A 22,308-nucleotide genomic window follows, 5' to 3' on the forward strand; every position below is an offset into this window, starting at 1 on the left:
AACTACATCAACTGCACTATCCTCATCTACACACCCGGTCACCTCCTCAAAAAATTCAATCAAATTTGACCTGCCTCTAACAAAGCCATGCTGACTATCCCTGATCAAACCTTGCCTCTCCAAGTGGAGATAGATTCTCTCCGTCAGAACTTTCTCCAATAGTTTCCCTACCACTGATGTGAGACTCACTGGTCTGTAGTTCCCCGGCTTATCTCTACAACCCTTCTTAAATAGCAGAACCACATTAGCTGTTCTGCAGTCCTCTGGCACCTCCCCCGTGGCCAGAGAGGAATTAAAAATTTGGGTCAGAGCCCTTGCGATCTCCTCCCTTGTCTCCTTCAGCAGTCTGGGACACAAATCATCCGGACCTGGAGATTTGTCCACTTTTAAGCCTGCCAACACCTCCAATACCTTGTCGCTCCCTATATCAATTTGCTCAAGAACCTCGCAGACTCTCTCCCCGAGTTCCATACCTTCATCCTCATTCTCGTGGGTGAAGATGGATGTGAAGTATTCATTCAACACTCTAGCGATGTCCTCTGGCTCCACCCATAGATTGCCTCCTTGGTCCTGAATGGGCCCTACTCTTTACCTCGTTATCCTCTGCCAATTGATATGCTTATAGAATATCTTGGGATTTTCCCTACTTTTACCAGCCAGAGCTTTCTCATATCCCCTCTTTGCTCTTCTAATTGCTTTCTTAAGCTCCACCCTGCACTTTCTGTACTCCACTAATGCCTCCACTGATTTGCTCCCCTTGTACCTGCTAAAAGCCTCTCTTTTCCTTCTCATTGAATCCTGAATATCATTGGTCATCCATGGTTCTCTGGGCCTGTTACTCCTTCCTATCACCCTAGAGGGACCATGTTAAGGCTATACCTTCCCCATCTCCTTTTTGAACACCCACCACTGCTCTTCTGTAGATTTCCCCACAAGGAGCTGTTCCCAGTCTACCTTGGCCAGATCCTGCCTTATTTTACTAAAATCCGCTCTCCCCCAATCCAAAACATTTTTTTAAAAACTTGTCTATTTCTTTGTCCATAACAAGCTTAAATTGCACCATGTTGTGGTCGCTATCACTAAAATGCTCCCCCCACCATCTCAGCCACCTGTCCGGCTTCATTCCCCAGAATTAGGTCCAGCACTGCGCCGTCCCTTGTTGGACCCTCTAAATATTGACCTAAAAAGTTCTCCTGTACACATTCCAAGAAATCTACTCCATCCAAGCCCTTAACACTATATCTATCCCAATTAATGTTGGGAAAGTTGAAATCACCTAATATAATTACCCTATTGTTACTGTTTCTACACACCTCCACGAATTGTGCACATATTTGCTCCTCAATTTCCCACTGACTATCTGGGGGGTCTATAATAAACACTTAACAACATAGCTGCCCCTTTTTTATTCCTAAGCTCTACCCACAAAGCTTCATTCGATGCCCTCTCCAAGATATCATCTCTCCTTACTGCAGTAACTGACTCCTTAACTAATAATGCAATGCCTCCTCCTCTTTTACCCCCTCCCCTCTCTCGCCTGAAGATTTTATTTCCGGGAATATTGAGCTGCCAATCCTGCTCCTCCCTCAACCACGTCTCTGTGATGGCTACTATATCACAATTCCACGTGTCAATCCTCACCCTTAACTCATCTGTTTTACCTGTAATACTCCTGGCATTAAAGTAGAGGCCATTCAGCCTTGCCTTATTTCCTTGAAACTTAATGCAGCTGTACTCCCTCTGTTTGTTTTACTGTATTTTGACACGTCCCTATCCTGCTAACATTCTGTGTCCCCTCCCCCTGCCGAATTAGTTTAAACTCCTCCCAACAGCACTAGCAAGGATGTTAGTCCCGCTCTGGTTCAGATGTAGACCATCCTGCTTGTACAGGTCCCACCTTCCCCAGAAACGGTCCCAGTGATTCAGGAATCTAAAACCCTCCCTCCTGCACCAACTCTCAAGCTAAGTATTCATCTGCGCTATTCTCCTATTTCTGAGCTCGCTAGCACGTGACACTGGGAGCAATCCAGAGATTACAACCCGAGAGGTCTTGCTTTTTAGTCTACTGCCTAACTCCCTGATTCTTGGTGCAAGACCTCATCCCTCTTTCTACCTATGTCATTGGTACCAACATGTACCATGACCTCTGCCTTATCACCCTCGCCCTTCAGGATGCCCTGCAGCCGTTCAGTGACATCCTGGACCCTGGCACCAGGGAGGCAACACACCATCCTGAAGTCACATTGACAGCCACAGTAGCGCCTATCTGTTCCCCTGACTATAGAATCCCCTATTACTATTGCTTTTCCTCTCTTCTCCCCTCCTGTACAGACAGGCTGCTTGTGGTGCCAGAAGCTTGGCCCTGTCTGCACTCCCTGGAGGAACCAGCCTCCAAAATGGAATACCAATTTGCGAGCGGGACCCCAGGGGACTCCTGAACTGCATGCCTGTTTCTCTTGGACTGCCTGGTGGTCACCCATTCCCTTCCTTCCTCAAGTCCCTTCATCTGCGGTGTGACCACCTCTCTAAACGTGCTATCCACGATGCTCTCAGACTCGCGGATGCTCCACAGTGTCCCCAGCCGCCGTTCCAGCACTGAAACCCGAGTTTACAGGAGCTGCAGCTAGACACACTTCCTGAACACATGCTGGTCCCGGGCACTGGAAATGTTCCCTGCTTCTCACATGGAGCACAAGGAGCACACCACGGCTTTGAGCTCTCCTTCCATGACTTATCCCTTTAAATTAAACCTTTTAAATCAATTACTCTAGGGCCCTTCTTTCCTGATCCTCGTTACTACAGAATATACAAACTATAAACCACAGAAAGACCTTAAACTATAAGCGATAAAAGTAGTAAATACTTACCCGACCTTACCCAATACTTAGCAGTGATTCCTTTCCCTTGTAGCCTCTACTGCTGCAGCAGGGCAAGACCACTCTCTGAAGATTTAAGGAGTTGGATAGCAAAGAAAAAATACAAAGAGCACCTCTTCCCCTATGCACCAAATTCCCACTGTGCACCAAATTGCCAATACCCACCCTTACTCTGGCTGTGTCTCACTCAGAATGAGGTCTCTCCCCTGTTCGTGTGCAAGCATATATACACTGCATTTTCCAGCAGGTGTCGCAAGAGAACAATTCAGATCAGGGAGTCCACAAGTTTCTGCCCCTGCTTAGCCCAGAAATGCTGCAACAATTGTAGCAGTTTGCCTCTGTAGCAGAAACCAGCTAAGACAGTACTGGGGGCAATCCTTGGATTTTCATGGTGTTTGGCTTAGTGCCACACAAAACAGTGTCTTTATATACCACACCACAAGAGGAGCTTAAAAATGAACATTCAGGCTTGCTTCAGTGTGTTATTCAAGAGTATTCAGGTTATAGAACCAAGTGGGAGTTAAGTTACGAATCGGCCATGATCTAACTGATTAGCGGAATAGGCTCGAGGGCTGAATGGTTTACTACTGTTTCTATTTTCACATCAGATCTAGTTATCACTAGAATTAAATTAGACTTTACTGACAAAGACACAAAGTTCACATCCTTCCAACTGAAGGATGGGTGAATCTAAATATTGCTAAAAAGAGAGACATGTTGCGGAAGCTTCTCATCATGGCAATGCCTTGTCCAATCAGAGTCGACTTGCCAACCAATCAGCACCCTTTTCTCCTGCAGTATAAATTGTTGTGATCGTTTGAAATTTGACATTCTTGCATTTGTCCTGATAAGTGCAAGATGAAAAGCTTCATGTCTCTCTTTTCAGCAATATATTGATGGGAGAATCGATCACTTCTTGGTTATGAATAAAAGTTTTTTTCTATGTTCACAAAGTTACATTTGTTGAACAGAAAGCACTCAATCTTTCTGTCACTATGCTTGCTGCTATGGTCATGGGACAGTACGGTAGGTTAGGTCTGCTCGTTCTGATCACAATCACAAAATTGTTACAGCACAGGGGGCGGCTATTTGGCCCATCGTGTCTGCACAGGCTCTCTGAATGAGCAATCCATCTAGTACCATTCCCCCACCTTCTCCCTGTAAACTTTTACCTTCTTCCTTTTCAGATAACAATCTAATTCCATTTTGAATGCCTCGGTTGAACCTGATTTGATTGATCCTGTAATAAGACCCACAATATCATCACAGTAACATATTGACCCAAAATACGTCTTTTCTTTTTGTTTTTCATGACTGAAGAGAGATTGAATTGAGAAGTGCACCAGTACCTGCCTCACCATTCACTGGAGGCTTTTTATTCATCTCATTTATGCTTGGCCAAGTATGTTTAAAACTGGACCACAAAACCAATGGATTAGTTTCCATAACCACTGCTTGTGAATGTACCTCTGCTCGCTTCAGCATCTCCCATTTGTTGAGGATCTTCATGGCAAAAACCTTTTCAACATTTTTTAACTTCACAACAGCAACCTGCAACGAAGAAAAAAACAAGGTGGTGCAAATTACTGAGCTAGTTCAAATTAAAATACCTTAATTAAACCAGAAGATTATAAATATCCATGTTACAAAGCAATAGATGAGAACTTGAATTTATATAGCATCTTATCAATGGCCAATGATCTTCCCTTGAACAAAAGGTCAGAAGTGGGGATGTCCACTGATGATTACACAGTATTCTGTAACATTTGCAAATCTTCAGACACTAAAGCAGTCCGCGTCTGTGTGTGGCAAAACCTGGACAACATCCAGGCTTGAGCTGATAAGTGGCAAGTAACATTCACACCACACAAGTACCAAGCAATGACAATTTCCAACAAGAGAGAATCTAACCAAATACTTGACATTCAATGGCATCATGGAATCCCCACCATCAACATCCTGGGGGTTACCATTGACTAGAAACTTAAGTGGGCCAGCCATATGGTGGCTACAAGGTCAGGTCGGTGACTCACCTCCTGACTCCCCAAAGCCTGTCCAACATTTAGAAGGCACAAGTCAGCAGTGTGATGGAATACTCTCTCTACTTGTCTGAATAAGTTCAGTTCCAAAAACACTCAAAAGCTCAACACCATCCAGGTCAAAGCAGCCCGCTTGATTGCACCTCATGCACCACCTTAAACACTCCCTCCATCACCAACACACAGTGGCAGTAGTGTGTATGATCTCCAAGATTGACTGCAGCGACTCACCAAGGCTCCTTCGACAGAACCTCCCAAACCTGTGATCTCTACTGCCTAGAAGAACAAGGCCAGCAGACACATGGAAATGTCACTCTTGCAAGTTCCCCACCAGTTCACACCATCCTGACTTGGAATTATATCACAGCTCCTTCGCCGTTGTTGGGTCAAAATTCTGGAACTCCCTTCCAGGTAGCACAGTGGGTGTACCTTTACCACAAGAACTACAGTGGACCAAGGAGGCGGTTCAGCACTACCTTCTCAAGGGCAATTAGGAAAACAATAAATTAGGGCAACAAAAGCTGTTATGTCAGCAGTGCCCATGTTCCATGTACAAATAAAAGGTCTTCAGGGTGTCTCAAAGCACTTCACAAGTAATTAATTACTTTCAAAGTGCAGTCACCATTGTGTAGGCAAATGTGACATTGATTGAGGGAGGAATGCTTAGCAGGACACCTGAACAGCTGCCTGCTTTTCTATGAATAGTGCTATGGGATCTTTTGCATCCAACTGAGGGGCAGCTGAAGGCTTCCATTTATTGCCTCATTGGAATGTGGCCAAGTCCAGCAGTGCAGCATTACCTCTGTACTGTAGTGAGGTGCAAGCCTAAGTTATTACAAGTCTCTTGAACCCATGACCTTATGACTCAGATGCAATACTATCAACTAACCTTTCGTTAATATCTTTTATAAAGATCTACTTCAGGATCTTCACACAAAGTAAAGTACCTCTTTCGCTTTCCCCACTCCACCCTAGATCAGCACAGACTACAACTCTTCCACCTGTCTATAGTAGGTTCCACTTCTTCAGTCACAATGTTGTAAAGCCTTCAAAAACTGAATACCATCTCACATCCTCACACCTTACCCTGAGGCCCAAACCATTAAAGGCAGTTTATCAGTGTTTACCATTGTGAGATTTTAAAAAAAAAGAAAATTCCTATCACTTTCAAACTTCTCAAAAACATCAATAACATTTTCTATTTTGTTCAAACCCAGATATAGCACTTGGTTTACAACATTATCATCTGCAACACCAATCAAAAAATTCAGCACTCAGTATGAGGCCTTAACTTGTGTGTAACACACTTAATGTATCCAGATCAAGGAAAGCAATCTAGGTTGAATTTATTATACAGGCTGCATTGTGGTACAGACAGGGGAGAAAGGCAAACTGAACTTCTTTCCTCTCACCAACTGTCCTTAAGCAGAAGGTGTTTTGAATTATTTTTTAAGTACTCTATGGTGTGTTTTCCCAAACCCTTAGTTTGTGAGATACAACTTACTAATAACTTGCAGCAAACTCGCATTATGATTAACTCAAAGTTAGTTTATTCACATTCAAATCCAGGGAAAGAGTATTCGCAACATCCCACTCCACTACACACACACACACACACATATACACACAGTAAGGGGGGAAAAAAATAAAGTTTTACAACTATGGATAGTAGCAGTAAAAGAACCACAGAAATGAATATTAGTTCACATGATTGTCAGAGTCCAGTGAGGAGTTCTTTCACGTAGGAGCTAGAGTTCAGCTGGCTGAAGACCAGAGTTGTAGCGTTCTCTTTCCAGTTGATACTGATACTGTAGGATGAAACTGGTACATAGAGACTGGGCCAATTCTGCAGGCAATGGTAGGAAATCTTCCAGCAGAGACAGGCTTTGGGTAGCTCACTATTGTTCAGCCTGGTGTCCTGCTTCCGGTTGGATGTTAAACAGATGACTGAGGGTTTCTCAGATCTCAAAAAGGTCACGCGAGCCATGTGACCTCCTTTCTCCACAATGATTTCAAAAGGGATCTAGTGTCTGGAACTAGCTTTGATTTCAGGACTGATAAGGTGCCAGTCATCAGCTTTTGAGAGAGCTACCATCCATATCGAGGTTTTTGTGTCGGGAAGCCATTGTCTAGGCAGACCCTCTAACTTTGCTGGATGAGTAAGCTTACTAAGATGCAAATGATGTTCATTGTCCCTTCAATGGCCCCTTCCTGAAATGGACCTGGTGTGAGATGAGCTTGTTAACAGCTCTGCAGGCATAATGAGTTTCGATCTACGTATCCCCTGGTTTCGTGATTTATAATGTCCATACTCCCGTACAAATGGATGTGAAATTCCACGACGATGGCAGGAGGATTCTATTGTTCTTGTAACTCCTGTTGGTAGTTTCCAGAACAGAGGGCCAACCAATGTGGTCGTGTGACTTGTAAGAGCCAACTTTTTTGATTCAGCAGAAAGTCCATTTTAGAAATAGGAAAAAGAATAAAGTTTTGATACATACAGTTTTGGATTTCTTTTCATGTCATATTGACACAATTACATGAGATAACATTCATGAGATACAACTTTCAATTGAGTGATTTGTTCCATCGACAGGCTCAACAGAACCACTCAAAATTCAAAACTTTAACAACTCTTTTTACAGGATTTTCACCATGACAGGTATACTAACAAATACAACGCTACTGTATAAATAGCAAATCCGACAGGTCCCTGATGCAAGCATCCTCTAATTATTAGCCTGGGCCTCTGAATTACCAGCCCAGTGACATTACCACTACGCCACCAAGTCTCCATCGAAGGCTTTGGTGTCAAAAGGTTTATCCCTGATAAGTGCCTTGGGATGTTTTGCCATATTAAAGACACATATAAACGCAAGTAGTTGTTGATCAAAGAAAACAATCTATTTTGAGCACTGATAAGATATACTAGTAAGAGACAAAAGCCTTCCTCTTCCTCACTGAATACTGCCTCAATATGCTCAAACCCCAATCCAATCCACCCTGGCCTTAGTGCCACACTATTTGTGCAGCCTGTGGACCTACAAATTCAGAGACCTTATTCCCTATAGGTAGCTTACAATTGGCAGAGATTGTTACATGCTCTGTAATTGCCACCCACAGCTAACGAAGCACAGGCTAGGTAGTGTATCTGGGATCTAACTGGTGTGCATGGCTCAGTACTTCTCTAGGCATTTAGCCTGTGTATTGATAGAGCCCCAGCACCTTCCAATCTCATACCTTACAACTTCAATCTCTGAGAAATCCGAAAAATTGTCAGTGGATCATAAAAAGAGTTAATCAAAAATACGTTGTTTTTTCTAGCGGTTGGGTTACTCAGGTGATTGGAGGAGATATTTTCCAAAACTCACTGGGCAACAGATTTCAGGGAATGGGAAAATAGTAAATGCAACATCAATTTGAAAAGGGGGCCAGGGATGAGTTGTTTAATGTCAGACTAGTGAAGTCTCACTGTCGCTAGGTCAAGATCCTGGAACCCGCTCCTTAACAGCACTGTGGGTATCCCTGCACCACATGAACTAGTGGTTCAAGTAGGCAGCTCACAACCACCTGGGCCTCTGATTTGCCAGCCCAATAATAGTACCACTACGCCACCAAGTCCCCATCGAAGGCTTTGGCCGGGGGTGGGGGGGGGGGGGGGCCACACGTTCAAATCCCACAAATCCCAGCATGGCAGTTGTGGAATATAAATTCAAGTAATTAATAAATTGAAAACTAGTGTCCGTAATGGTGACCATGAAACTAATTGGATACTTGTTTCCTATATTACAACAGTAAATAGACTATAAAAGTACTTAATTGGACTGTAAAGACTTTGCAAGTCTTTCTTTGTAGGGCTCAAGGTGGTTACAGAGGTGAGCAGGAGAGATGCCACTGACAAATTTAAAAACAAGGGCGGAAATGTTAAAATTGAAGTGATCAACACAGAAGTTTTTTTCTTTGAGCAATTAAGCTTAACTAATAATTAGAGGGTGCTTGCATCAGGGACCTGTTGGGTTTGCTATTTATACAGTAGCATTGTATTTGTTAGTATACCTGTTATAGCAAAAATCCTGTAAAAAGAATTCTTAAAGTTTTGAATTTTGAGTGGTTCTGTTGAGTCTGTTGATGGAACAAATCACTCCATTGAAAGCAGTATCTCATGAATGTTATCTCATGTAATTGTGTCCATAATGACGTGAAAAGAAATTCAAAACTGTATGTATCAAAACTTTAATTCTTTTTCCTATTTCTAAAATGGACTTTCTGCTGAACCAAAAAAGATGGCTCCTACAAGTCACATGACCACACGGTTGGCCCTCTGTTCTGGAAACTACCAACAGGAGTTACAAGAACAACAGAATCCTCCTGCCATCGTCGTGGAATTTCACATCCAGTTGTATGGACATTATAATTACGAAACCAGGGGACACGTAGATTGAAACTCGTTATGCCTGCAGAGCTGTTAACAAGCTCATCTCACACCTGGGACTGCCCAGGTCCATTTTAGGAAGCGGCCATTGAAGGGGCAATGAACATCATTTGCATCTTAATAAGCTTACTCCTCCAGTAGAGTTAGAGGGTCTGCCTAGACAATGACTTCCCGACACAAGAACCTCGATATGGATGGTAACTCTCTCAAAAGCTGACAACTGGGACCTTATCAGTCCTGAAATCAAAGCTAGTTCCAGACACTAGGTAAACATCCTTTTTGAAATCATTGTGGAGAAAGGAGGTCACATGACTCAAGTGACCATTTTGAAATCTCTATTTCTTTGAGATCCAAGAAACCCTTAGTCCGCTGTTTAACATCCAACCGGAAAACACCAAGCTGAACAACAGCGTGCTCCCCGAAGGGCAAATAAGGATGGGCAATGAACTCTGGCCTAGCCAGCAATGCCCACATCCCATGAATGAGTAAAACAAAATTACGTGAAGTAATGCTGAGGGACATTATAAATGATCATGGGGTGTGGTGGCAAAATAATGCAAAATTACCATATATAGGTTCAAGGAGGAAAGCTGTCAATAGGGAATTTCGGCAGAGTGAACTGAGGGAAAGAGTTCAACATATGGAACAATCTGACATTGCACAGAGTGGAACAGGAAACTTTAAGGGATTTCAAAAAGGAAATGGACAACTTCCTGGCACCTGAATGGATTCAATAAGTTGTAAAAATTTATAAATGACTAGTTCATGTCTCATGATGTTGCTCAGGGACTTGTTTTTTTACTTTGCCTCTTGTGCTTTGTTGCAACTATCTCAATCCTTCACTCAGGTTTTAAAAACTTACTCAGAGGCATAAGCTGAGTTGATTAGCTTTATTTGAAAAGACCACAAGATGAAATGTGGATTTAAAAGCTAGGAATGAAATGAAATTTATTGAAGGTGGATTCAATTGATAGAATGGCAGCCAGAGGACAGGAGTCTGTCTACATGACAAAGAATGGTCTATCAGAATATTGCATTAAAATATAAGAGCCCCTCAAGAAAAAAAATGCACTTGAAAATTCAGTTAGCACATTATGGAGATTGAAAGGCTCTACTGAATATCCAACTTCAATTTAAATAGCCAGCGCGCCATGGAATTGGAGAATAAATAAATGGATGGATCTTCCAAATTACTTAGCAACACAATCAAAACATTGCAGGGCTGACATCTTCAAAAGTAAAAGGGCACAAATTTAAAATGGATATTAAAAAAAGGCACATAAAGAGAAAAAAAATCACTAGATTCTGTTACGAACAATGTATAGCTTTAAGTTTAATTTATATTTTGTATTTGGGTGTTAAGAAAGTTTAAATCTGGTTTTAATTTCATTTAGAGGTTTTTGTAAGCTGGGTGGCGGGAGGTCTGGGGCCCTGCTTGTATACATGCATTTTTAATGAGGTTTTACAACTCTTGAAGTGAAGAGATGGGTTACTAAGGGGTTAGCAGTTTAGTGAAGTTAAAAAGTGGAAAAACTGTGCTGTTGCTTAGCGATGGGGGTCCACAGGCACACAGAGGGATGGAAACATAGAAGGGCGGTCAGTTAGTGTGTGCATACACCAGAGAGTACAGGCAGAATGTCTAATCGCTAACAAGAAATCCTGGAAGCCTGCTGGGGAACTGAGTTTAGGGGACTCATGTATTTTCTCTGAAGTTGAAATAATAGTGAGTTTAGATTATGATTTCTGAGTGTGTCAGGAAGAGATACCAGCTGCAGAAAAACATGGAGTGAATGCTCCAAAGTCCACCAAAAGAAGGCTGTTTTAAAACTGAGCTAATCCAAGCAAGAAACTTTGGTATTAAGACAGTGGTAAATCTTCACTGGGGTTTTGTGTCTGTAAGGATTGCTGGGGTAAAAGGAATGGTGAGAATTTGAATCATTTTCTGGCATCTGTATTGAAATCTTCCCAAAATTTTTATCTTTTTTTTTATTCATTCATGGGATGTGGGCGTCACTGATTAGGCCAGCATTTATTGCCCATTCCTTATTGCCCTTGAGAAGGTGGTGGTTGACCTCCAGTGGAAAGTTTTCCCCGATTCCAGCCTTCTTGAGCCGCTACAGTCCATGTGGTGTAGGTACACCCACAGTGCTGTCAGGGAAGGAGTTCCAGGATTTTGACCCAGCAACAGTGAAGGAACGGCGATATATTTCCAAGTCAGGATGGTGAGTGGCTTGGAGGGAAACTTACAAGCGAAGGAGCTCCCATGTGCCTACTGCCCTTGTGCTTCCAGATGGTAGTGGTCGTGGGTTTGGAAGGTGCTGTCTAAGGAGCCTTGATGAGTTTCTGCAGTGCACCTTGTAAATGGTACACACTGCTGCCACTGTGCATCGGTGGTGGAGGGAGTGAATGTTTGTGGATGGGTGGCACTCAATCGGGCTGCTTTGTCCTGGATGATGTCAAGCTTCGAATATTGTTTGGAGCTGCACTCATCCAGGCAAGTGGGGAGTATTCCATCACACTCCTGACTTGTGCCTTGTAGATGGTGGACAGGCTTTGGGGAGTAAAGAGGTGAGTTTTTCATCACAGGATTCCTAACCTCTGACTTGCTCTTGTAGCCACAGTATTTATATGGCTAGTACAGTTCAGTTTCTGGTCAATGGTAACCACCAGGATGTTGATAGTGGGGGATTCAGTCCTGATAATGCTATTAAATGCCAAGGGGAAGTGGTTGGACTCTCTCTTGTTGGAGATGGTCATTGTCTGGCACTTATGTGATGCGAATGTTACTTGCCACTTGTCAGCTCAAGCCTGGATGTTATCCAGGTCTTGCTGCATTTGCACATGGACTGCTTCAGTATCTGAGGAGTTGCAAATGGTGCTGAACATTGTGCAATCATCAGCGAACATCCCCACTTCTGACCTTAAGATAGAAGGAAGGTCATTGATGAAGCAGCTAAAGATTGTTGGGCCTAGTACCCTGAGGAATTCCTGCAGTGATGTCCTGGAACTGAGATGGTTGACCTCCAACAACCACAGCCAATTTCCTTTGTGCTCGGTATCACTCCAACCAGTGGAAAGTTTTCCCCGATTCCAGTTTTGCTAGGGCTCCCTGATGCCAGGCTCGATAAAAGTGACAAGGGCAGTCACTCTCAACTCACCGCTGGTGTCATATAGTTCACTTTTCTTGTTTAATAAATGTTTTATTCCGTGTGTTAACAGTATACTGGCAGAGTCTTGTGAATATGTTCAGTAACTGACAGTTTCTATAAAGAAAACAAAGTTAGGATCTATCAAGTCAGCTTTCACTCTGGGATCTGACTTGTCCAGTATTAACATCAGCTGGGATCATAACAATTCCATAAGTCACAAAGCAGCACCAGCAATAAACTGAGCAGGCTCATTATTTTTAAAAAAGAAAAAGGTGTGATTTTAACAGCAGGTCTAAATATAAGATAGTTTAAAGCATACCAATCTGATGAAATAATCCAACAACTGTTTGAACTCAATATAGCCAAATGATAACTCAGGGTCATGAGCTATGGAGGTCAAAACAAAGTGGAAGAAACATTAATTACATTAATAAATGTTAAATTAAATAAAAGGTTTGTCCTAAAGAAATAATTTTGAGTACAGTCTCATGGTTTTGAACTGCAGAGGTCAATAATGAATAATCAATAATGGCCAGACCTTCAGGCAGAGTTTGGCATTCTGTCAGATGGGACAGATCAAATCTTTCCCTTGTAGTAATCGGACTGCTTGAAGATTAATGGAGGCATAGCCAAGGGATTCCCATTGTCAGGCAATAGCAGGTGAGCTGGATTTCATCCATCAAACTGCCAATAAAAAAGCACACCTTTGCAGACACTGCAGGTGGCCAATTGGAGAAGTCAAATCAGTAGATTGCAACATCGCTTCATAGTAATGTGCACAAAGCACCAGACTTGAGATTGCAACATCATTCAAAAAAATAAAGCAGCTTTTTTGAGAGAAAGGTTTTGCAGGGATTGAAGCATATGATTTGTAGCCAGACAGATATATTTCAGGCAAAAGACTGTTACTCAAAATCAAAAAGCTGTAACAGATTATGAATGACAGTCAATTACTCAAAGTATATAATCCTGTCAGAGATTCAGAGAAAATAAAGGCAAACACTTCATCAGAACATAAATGGCTCAGTTTATGTAAAATATTTCCAGCATTTTTCTCATGTGAAACAAGCTCCAAGCCATTAAAGGCTGTGCATTTAGTACTAAGCTACTAAAACGGTACTGTACTTTCCAGAGATATTTAAGTGGCAGAGGTTTGGCACATTGTTCGGAATTTATACGGTTGCCAGCTACGGTGGAAAAATAAATGCGCTCACTGATCAGCAATGCACCAGCTTCCCCATTAGATTGGACAGATGATACTGGGTTTCATGATCAGGAGGCCTGGAAACAATGAACCAACAAAAAAAAAACAGCACACAGAGGAGCTTTAGCAAACAGGTGGACAGAAAATGAACTCTTCCCAAAATCAAAGCCAACTTCAGCCTTTCACCAAATATGCTCCAGCCACTAGGGTAGCGCTGCATGGGCGTACCTAAGGCAGGCAGCATGATACTGACCAAGGCCGTCCTCATCCTGGTGTGAGGCTCCAAGTCAAATTGCAGGAGATGGCAGAGCTCAGTGACCACCTCCCTGTTGAACCTGGGTCACCTCAGACATTGCTCCTGAAGATAGGAAAAACCTGTTCCCTGAAAAGCCCTGGTAGGTACAGTCTTATATAAAGGGCCTCCCTCCTCTCACCTTGCAGAGCATCGCCCCTCTGCATGATCTGCTCCATGTCTTGGTCATGCAGCAGACCAAGAGGCACTGCAACAATTATCCTCATACCTGTGTCAGGTTTTTATCTGTCCTCCTGGATTGTAACCATAAACTTCCAAAAAGCAATTGTAAAAACCCAGCACAGTGCTTCCAAAGACTCAGTCTAGGCAAAATAAGTCAAAAGCACTTCACCTGCAAAGTTTTTAGTGACCCTTCAAAATGACCTGGTTCAGCACCCATCTTGCAGCAGAAAGGCTGATCTTTGTTGCTGTGCATTCAGCTGCCTAGGCCCTAAGCTCTGGGATTCCTCCCTAAATCTTTCCACCTCACTACCTCTTTCCTCTTTTACCCTTCAAAATTCAATTATTTTCTCCATTACCTTTTTTAATTTATACCCGATAAGCTCTTCTCCTCATTTTATTTTTAGGTTCCCTTTTACCACTGGTATTTTGTTCTCTTCCTCCACAGTGAAAATGGACACACAGTATTTTTGTAACGGGTCTACCATTTCTTCATTTTCCATTACAGTTTCACTTGCATCCATCCCTGATAGGCCCATATTCCCTCTTACCATTTCGTTTCTCTTAATTCCTCTTATTTATAAATATTTCCTGTCACTTTTGATATCCCTTGCAAGCTTCTTTTCCATCTTCCCTTTTTGCACATCATTACTTTCTTTGTATCCCTTTGTCCCAGACTACTAGATGTCCACTTTTCCTTGGATATCGTGTGCAATGCAACAGTGCAATTTGCTAATTTGTTGATATTGGAAAGAGAAAAAGGAGGAAAACAAGTTTTACGGCAGAACACCAATTCTCAGCCAAAATCAATCACAAAGTTCTCAGGTTTGAAGAAAAAGCAACAATCAGCATTGGCTGCATAAATGTGGTTCAATATCAATGAGAAGTATTGTGAAGTGTACCTTGAGTAGATTACTGAACCAGGAAAAATTCTAAAATAAGATCACAGCTATTTAAATGTCTTCTTAAAAAAAATATTTAGTGCTTATTTAGTTACTTCATCCAGGAAGAGAGAAATTAATTTATTCCAACTATGCGTGTACAACTGAATCAAACAGCTGGCGGTGCCAACAGCATAGCAGACAGGGATTTGTTGGAGAAATGGCCTTAGAATGAGTCCCCAAAATTCAGTCAGACGTCAAAGCTGAATGCTGGAAAAGGATTAATGCGAATTAAACCAGGAAGCTTTCCACAAATCTTTTCTTGCCAAAGATAGGAGACAAGCCATCAAGCCCACTGATGACTGACTTAAGTGGCTATAAAGAGGTCCTACCTTATCTGAACCTTTGAGAGGCCTTTTGTGAACAAAGATTTGAGAAGCTCGGGAGTAAATAAGTGACCCGGCATGCCTAGGTGCTGGTATTTCACTGTTTTGGAGGTTATCATGGATACCAACAGAGCTGTGGGAGATAACTGACAGCAGAAAGCCAAAATTCATTTAAAGTGGAACTCGGATTGGTCAATAGAACTAAAGGTTTCTTGGACACTCAGGATATACAACATAGTGTTCTTCATACTAAGCTTAGCCTTCAGTTATTAGCTCTTGCCCTTGTCTTTACACGAGCAGTATTTGCAGTAGGAAATATAGTTCTTTGTCTAATGTATGTAGAAAATCTTACTAAAATCAGAGTCATCTCCTGACAAAGAGAGAATTGTTACAGTAGAGTGATCAATCATAGGCCAAGGAAGATAAAAGTTAAGCAAGCTACCAATGTAGAAGGTGAATTCACCAAGGAGCAAAGAGCCAGAAGGAATGATTAGCACCTCTACAAACCGAGGCTGATCACTCTAGCACCATTCACCCACAGGAAGGTGATGGAACTAGTTCATCTACACCAGCTCGTAAAGAAACCGGCACATAGTTCAACGTACACGTGCATAAACTTTAATCTATTCAAAAGATTGATTGTTTAATCCTGTTAATTTGTCAGCTGTCTGAGGAATCTAATCCAAAATTAAAACGACTAATTTAGATCAATATCAGACAACTAACCCAACTGTAAATTTATAATCAGGAAGCAGCTACGGCTGAATTACTTCTGCTTGTCGGTCTTTTGTCAGTTTCTTATAAGTACCAATTATTTGCATACTCAATATTTACATGCTGCTAACCATGTTCCTAAGGTTAATACAGAATTGTCAGTTCATGATTTTTGTTGCCTGACAATTTCTTTGACAATTGGCAGGAAATGGTCAATCATTTATTCAGTAGCTTGTGCTCAATGCTGGTATAAATGCTTCTATAATCTGAAATAGTGAACTAAATTTAGGCAAACAACAAAAACATCTTTTATGTCGTACCTTTAATGTAATAAAGCATTTCAAGGTGCTTCACATGAGTGTTCTGAAGCAAAATTTAACGCAAAGCCACATGAGGTGATATTAGTGCATATGGCCAAAAGTGAGTTAAAGAGGTGGTGGGGAAGTTACTCGAAAGAATTCTGAGGGACAGAATATATCTGCACTTGGAGAGACATGGATTAATCAGGGATAGTCAGCATGGATTTGTCAACGGAAGGTCATGTCTGGCAAATTTGATCGAATTTTTTGAGGAGGTAACCAGGAATGCTGATGAGGGTAATGCATTTGATGTGATCTACATGGACTTTAGCAAGACTTTTAATAAGGTCCTTCATGGCAGCCTGGTCAAGAAAGTAAGAGTCCATGGGATCCAAGGCAAAGTGGCACATTGGATCCAAAATTGACTGAGAGGCAGGACGTAGAGGGTGATAGTAGAGGGATGTTTCTGTGACTGGAAGTCTGTTTCCAGTGGGGTTCCGCAGGGCTCAGTGCTGGAGCTCTTGCTGTTTATGGTGTACACAAATAATTTGGACTTAAATGTAGGGGGTATGATCAAGAAGTTCGCGGATGACACGAAAATTGCTCGGGTGGTAATTAGTGAGGAAGATAGCCGTAAACTGCAGGGGGATATCAATGGGCTGGTCAGGTGGGCAGAGCAGTGGCAAATGAAATTCAACCCAGAAAAGTGTGAGGTAATGCACTTGGGGAGGGCTAACAAGACAAGGGTTTACACTATGAATGGTAGGACGCTGGAAAGTACTGAAGATCAGAGGGACCTTGGTGTGCATATCCATAGATCCCTGAAGGTTGCAGGGCAGGCAGATAAAGCAGTTAAGAAGGCATATGGGATACTTGCCTTTATTAGCCAAGGCGTAGAATACAAGAGCAGGGAGATTATTGCTGGAACTGTATAAAGTGCTGGTTAGGCCACAACTGGAGTACTGTGTGCAGTCCTGGTCACCACATTATAGGAAGGATGTAATTGCACTGAAGGTGGTGCAGAGGAGATTTACCAGGATGCTGCCTGGGCTGGAGGGTCTGAGCTATGAGGAAAGATTGGATAGGCTGGGGTTCTTTTCCATGGAGCAACGAAGGTTGAGAGGGGACCTGGTAGAGGTGTATAAGATTATAAGGGGCATGTGTAGGGTGGATAGGAAGGCACCTTTTTCCGGGTCAATACCCCGGGTTTAAGCTAAGAGGTAGAAGGCTAAGAAGGGAGTTGAGGAGAAATATTTTCACCCAGAGGGTGGTGGGAGTCTGAAACACTCTGCCTAAAAGGGTGGTTGAGTCAGAAACTCTCATAACATTTAAGAAGTATTTAGATATTCACTTGTGTTGCCATAGCTTCCAGGGCTATGGTCAAGTGCTGGAAAATGGAATTAGTGTAGTCAGATCTTTGTTGGCCGGCACGAAGATGACGGGCTGAATGGCCTCCTACTGTGCTGTAAACATCTATGAGTACATGAGGTAGTGAGTTTGAGAGGCTTCGAGAGGGAATTCCAGAACTATGGGCCTAGGCAACTGAAGGCACGGCCACCAGTAATAGATATCTTGGAGAGTTGTGGGGCTGGGGGAGCTTACAGGCGGGTGGGAGGGTGCAAGGCCAAGGAGGGATTTGAAAAAAAGGATGAGAATTTTAAAATCAAGGAATTGCTTGTGCTGGAGCCAATGTAGCGCAGTGAGCACAAAAGGTGATGGTAGAACAGGACTTGGTGTGAGTAAGAACATGGGCAGCAGGGTTTTGGATGACCTCAAGTTTACAGGGAGTAGAATGTGGGAAGTCAGTCAGGAGCGTGTTGAAATAGTCAAGTTTTGAGGTACCAAAGGCGTAGATGAGGGTTTCAACAGATGAGCTGAGGCAAGGCTGATGTTACAGTAGTGGAAATAGCTGGGCTTAGTTTAAAAAAAGGACTGCCTGGGAATAGTTACAAGACAGTAATATAATGGGGTGATGTGGAGGAGGACGGGAGGATTCCAGATGATCAACAAAGAATGTAATGGAATCATCAAAAGTCATCACATTGAGTGGTTTCAAATAGCTAAGTTTAGTTGTTATGGGATATACTAATGGTCACTGTGTTCCGTGCATGTGCAGCTTGAAAGATTACTACCTGCGCCATATTCACTGTTAGTTCACCAAATAATCAAAAGCTGATGGGCAGGAAATCCCAACTCGATTTAGATTTTAACAATTACTATCAACGCCCTGTAGTCAGACATACGGGAAGATTCTAGAAAACGGACTGTGACAAACGCACTAACACTTATTAAACTTATTAAATTAATGCTCATGAGTTAAATCTCAGCACTGCAGGAATGCAAGTCTTTTTCCCTATCTCCAGTGATGTAAGTAGTTGTAATCGGTTGAAAGACTTGCTGAATACAGAGAAGTACCATTTCCAACGTGATTAAGAATCTATTGTAACAAAATTATTATAGAACTTGTGTTTAAAACCTCAGTCAAAAGCAACCATACTATCCTTAAATTAGGAGGTGGAAGATTGTCATTCAAGATGACTCTTGGCTCCTATCTCACTAATCATCTCTCTTTCTCAGTCCTAAACAAGATGGACAACCATTCTCATGCAAATTTTTGTTTTTATATTTTAAATTTATATTGGAAATGATAATAATACAACCAAGAAACAAAATACTTTGGTTGCTAGACAATTGAAACATAAACAAATGTGGGAAACACTTAGCCAGTCAGGACAATCTATAAAGAAAGGAAAAATGTTGGTGTTCGAGGCACAGCCATTGATCAATCTTTTTTTATTTGTTCACAGGGTGTGGGGCATTGCTGGCTAGGTCAGCATTTATTGCCCATCCTGAATTGCCCTTGTTCAGAGGACATTCAAGAGTCAACCACACTGTTGTGGGCCTGGAGTCACATGTAGGCCAGACCAGATAAGGACGGCAGATTTCCTTTCCTGAAGGACATTAGTGAACCAGATGGGTTTTTACAACAATCGGCAATGGTTTGTGGTTATCGTTAGACTTTTAATTCCAGATGGGAATCAGGGGGGAAACTCTCCGCTGGTTGGAGTCATACCTAGCACAAAGGAAGATGGTTGTGGTTGTTGGAGGTCAGTCATCTCAGCTCCAGCACATCACTGCAGGAATTCCTCAGGATAGTGTCCTAGGCCTAACCATCTTCAGCTGCTTCATCAAAGACCTTCCTTCCATCATGAGGTCGGAAGTGGGGATGTTCACTGATGATTGCACAATGTTCAACACCATTCGCGATTCCTCAGATACCAAAGCAATTGGGGATGGCAATAGGGGGCCATATTCTGTGAATTAATTAAAAAAAGGTAGGCTGTGGAAACGCAAGGAGCTGGACAAATTTATGGAGGAAGGCTATGTTACGGACGTGGAGCTAGGCAGCCGTTGTGATAGAGAGGTTACGAGATCAAAAGCTCTGCTCCAGTCAGATAGGATGCCAAGGTTGTGAGAGGTTTGATTCCACTTAAGGCTGGGGAAGAGGGTATGGAACTGATGACAAGGTATAACAAGGCTTGTAACGGGGTGCGAAAACATTCTTACGATGTTCAAATGGAGAATGTCAGATAAGCAGTCGGAGAATATGGAGAAAATTGCAGGGGAGGAGTTGCGGGATGGTGTTAGAGAGAGGAGATAGAAGTTTTGCTGTGTGTCATGAGTTACAGCAACAACTTGCATTTATATAGCACCATCTAGCAAAATAAAATGTTTCAAGGTGCTCTACAAGTGTTATAAAACAATTATGATTAAAACTACAAGTGGAAGCTGACCCCATATTTGTGAATGATGTTGTCAAAGGCAGCATGGAGATGAAAAAGACGAGTCAATGCTAAATTTTGGGAAATTCTGGCGTTGACATAGGAGCAGGTAAAGTTGTAATAGCTGGAGATTCTCTGTTTTGGGGAGGTGGCAGCATAGTGGTATTGTCACTGGACTAGTGATCCAGAGACCCAGGGTAATGCTCTGGAGACTCGGGTTCAAGTCCCACCACGGCAGATGGTGAAAATTGAATTCAGTAACAATTTTTTTTTATTCATTCATGGGATGTGGGCTTCGCTGGCTGGGCCAGCATTTATTGCCCATCCCTAGTTGCCCTTGAGAAGGTGGTGGTGAGCTGCCTTCTTGAACCGCTGCAGTCCATGTGGTGTAGGTACACCCACAGTGCTGTTAGGAAGGGAGTTCCAGGATTTTGACCCAGCGACAGTGAAGGGACGGCGATATATTTCCAAGCCAGGATAGTGAGTGACTTGGAGGGGAACTTCCAGGTGGTGGTGTTCCCATCTACCTGCTGCCCTTGTCCTGCTGGTGGTGGTGGTTGTGTGTTTGGAAGGTGCTGTCTAAGGAGCCTTGGTGAATTCTTGCAGTGCATCTTGTAGATGGTACCCACTGCTGCTACTGTGCATTGGCGGTGGAGGGAGTGAATGTTTGTGGATGTGGTGCCAATCAAGCAGACTGCTTTGTCCTGGATGGTGTCCAGCTTCTTCAGTATTGTAGGAGCTGCACTTATCTGGGCGATTGGGGAGTGTTTCGTCACATTCTGACTTGTGCCTTGTTGATGGTGGACAAGCTTTGAGGAGTCAGGAGGTGAGTTACTCGTTGCACGATTCCTAACCTCTGACCTGCTCTTGTAGCCACGGTATTTATACGGCTAGTCCAGTTCAGTTTCTGGTCAATGGTAACCCCCAGGATGTTGGTAGTGGGGGATTCAGTGATGATAATGCCATTGAGCATCAAGGGGCGATGGTTGGATTCTCTCTTGTTGGAGATGGTCATTGCTTGACACTTGTGTGGCACGAATGTTACTTGCCACTTGTCAGCCTAAGCCTGGATATTGTCCAGGTCTTGCTGCATTTGGACATGGACTGCTTCAGTACCCGAGGAGTCACTTACTGCTGTAACCCCAGACTCAACATGCTCTCCTCTGCCACCTCACCTCATTAAAGGCGCTGCTGCCTGTACCCTAACACACACCAAGCTCCATTCAACCATCACCCATCCTTGTTGGCCTACACGTGCTCCCAGTCCCCTGACACCTCCAATTTAAATTTTTCATCCCACTCCATCAATGCCTCCAATTTAAATTCTTCATCCTTTCCACCCAGTATAAGTCCCTAGTCAGGATCCGTATGGGTGGCTGAGCTGCACTGGGTCCTACGAGAAGTGGTGGATAGATCACAAATGACAGCAATGGGGATTCTACCATGTTGTAGAATCCCACCTCACAGTCTTGAACAGGAACCAGATTTAAATTTCTAAACTGCTTGGAGTGCATTGGAAAACATTACATTTTTTTTAAAAACATATTAAATTTTAAAAGCATATCAGAAGCTTAAACCCAGTTGAAATTTACAACAGGAACCCAGAGCTGGGAGCCAACCCAACAAGAGTATGAAACTGAGCGTGCTTCAGGCAGGTCATCAATCTGAAACGTTCAGTGCTTCTCCCTGCCACAAGAACTACAGCCATATCCCAGCCATGCAACTTTATTAGTTGTGAACAGATCAGATCTTGGCTTGATCCAATCAATTTTATGGATCCCTACAGGAATTCAGACATTATCTTGATCTTTGGAGATCCTTTGCTCTGACACATCTTGGTGATGAGACTGATTCACATAGACCGCATTGTGAAGCCTTTTTTTGGGAAACTATTCTAGCATTCTGCTGGAAGGTTATGTCTACTGACTATTCTTGTTTTATGACCAATTCTCTGGTACCTGAAAACCAAGTGCCTTTGTTTACAGGTCCCTTTAGGTGTTTGGTCAGCTGAAATTTTTCTAAATGTATCTTCGGATGCCAGCTGAGTAGCGGAGGCTCCTGATTCAAGTAATCC

At 42.7% G+C, this 22,308-nt stretch overlaps 1 protein-coding gene across 6 annotated transcripts in view; it reads right to left on the minus strand.

The window, feature by feature from the left end:
* The window catches only part of LOC144681055 (serine/threonine-protein kinase MRCK alpha-like), a 607,421-nt gene that overhangs the window by 302,676 nt on the left and 282,437 nt on the right, over positions 1 to 22,308 (minus strand). For all 6 annotated transcript variants that reach the window (XM_078542748.1, XM_078542747.1, XM_078542746.1 and 3 more), the window contains exon 3: positions 4,344 to 4,427. In XM_078542748.1, coding sequence (XP_078398874.1) covers positions 4,344 to 4,427 — 84 coding nt within the window. The remainder of the gene's footprint in view (positions 1 to 4,343; positions 4,428 to 22,308) is intronic.

Source organism: Cetorhinus maximus, chromosome 5 (assembly GCF_964194155.1).
Source record: "Cetorhinus maximus chromosome 5, sCetMax3.hap1.1, whole genome shotgun sequence".
Classification (NCBI taxonomy): Eukaryota; Metazoa; Chordata; class Chondrichthyes; order Lamniformes; family Cetorhinidae; genus Cetorhinus; species Cetorhinus maximus.